The 1,048-nt window shown below is 51.6% G+C and overlaps 1 protein-coding gene across 1 annotated transcript; it reads right to left on the bottom strand.

Annotated features, from left to right (window-relative positions):
* Window positions 1–251: 251 nt before the first annotated feature.
* PPTG_20159 (hypothetical protein) lies at window positions 252–969 on the bottom strand (the record flags this gene model as incomplete). The annotated part of the gene is made up of 3 exons (XM_008918861.1): window positions 252–383; window positions 433–585; window positions 664–969. 3 exons carry the CDS (start codon window positions 967–969, stop codon window positions 252–254), a joined length of 591 nt encoding a protein of 196 aa, XP_008917109.1.
* Between the last annotated feature and the right edge of the window lie 79 nt (window positions 970–1,048).

The raw sequence follows: 1,048 nt of genomic DNA, 5'->3' as shown, positions 1-1,048 counted from the left end.
CCACCTCCGGAGTTCGATATCGATTTTGACGGTTTTTTAAACTCCCTGTTTCTTTACTGCGTCCTTTTCCTGATTGGCTCGGGCTTTTGCGATTTTGTGTGTTTGCACTTGCCGTTATGCCCTTTTTTCAGTTTTGGTACATTACGGGCATCCTCAAATCGCTGTGCATGTTCATTAGTGTCCTTCAGTGAGACAGGACAGTTTTGCGAGACATACGAATTCGTTTTGGGCCGGAGGTTCTGCTGGTAAAACTAGCGTTTTACCACTTCGGACATGTCGATGGAGGACATGGACAGCAGTTGCATAAACTTAGTCCTGTACCCCTGTTGCGTACTTGACACTTGCAAATCATGCATTTCGTCAACAGCTTGAACTCGTAATCGCTGTCACGATAACGTGCATGGATCTGCTGCTTCAACAAAGACCACGTACGGGGTTGGTGCCAATCGCATGCTTGAACTCACCGTACCACGCCATGATATCTACGCCCAGAAATGGGACGACAACTTCAACGAATCGTGAGTCATTTCTCTCCATCTCAAGAGTGTTGGCGGCAAAGTGCTCTTCTATGTGGAGAAGCCATAGCTCCAAATCATCATCGGCACGTCCATGAAACTTAGGCGGGTTAGCCTTCTGCTTCTGGCGATTGGCTCACGACTGCACCTCGTACATTTCATGTTGGAATTGCGCCTGCTGCGCCATAAAAGTGTGCATCTGCTGCTGGCTTAATGCCATTGTCTGCTGCTGCATGGAGAACATGTGTACTAGGCTAGCTAGCATCTGGGCCGTGCCACTGGCATCAGCCTCAGCCGGGCCAGGTTGAGGTGCAGGTGGTGGTGGTCCTGCTGGCATTGCAGCTTGTGCGCTCGCCGCCGGCGGCGGCGTTTCCTGATACTGCTGATTGGGCATAGCCCTGGGCTCGGCGTAGCCCCCCGTGCCAGGAACTTGAGCCTCATTAGTGGAGTCCATCCGTGAAGCTTGGTAGGGTCTTAGATTAGGTGATTCGTCCTCGGGTTGGCGAGCAGTCTTCTTGGAGTCATTCCTCGGA

This window comes from Phytophthora parasitica (assembly GCF_000247585.1).
Source record: "Phytophthora parasitica INRA-310 unplaced genomic scaffold supercont2.342, whole genome shotgun sequence".
Taxonomy (NCBI): domain Eukaryota; phylum Oomycota; class Peronosporomycetes; order Peronosporales; family Peronosporaceae; genus Phytophthora; species Phytophthora nicotianae.
This window is presented reverse-complemented; position numbering and strand designations above follow the sequence as displayed.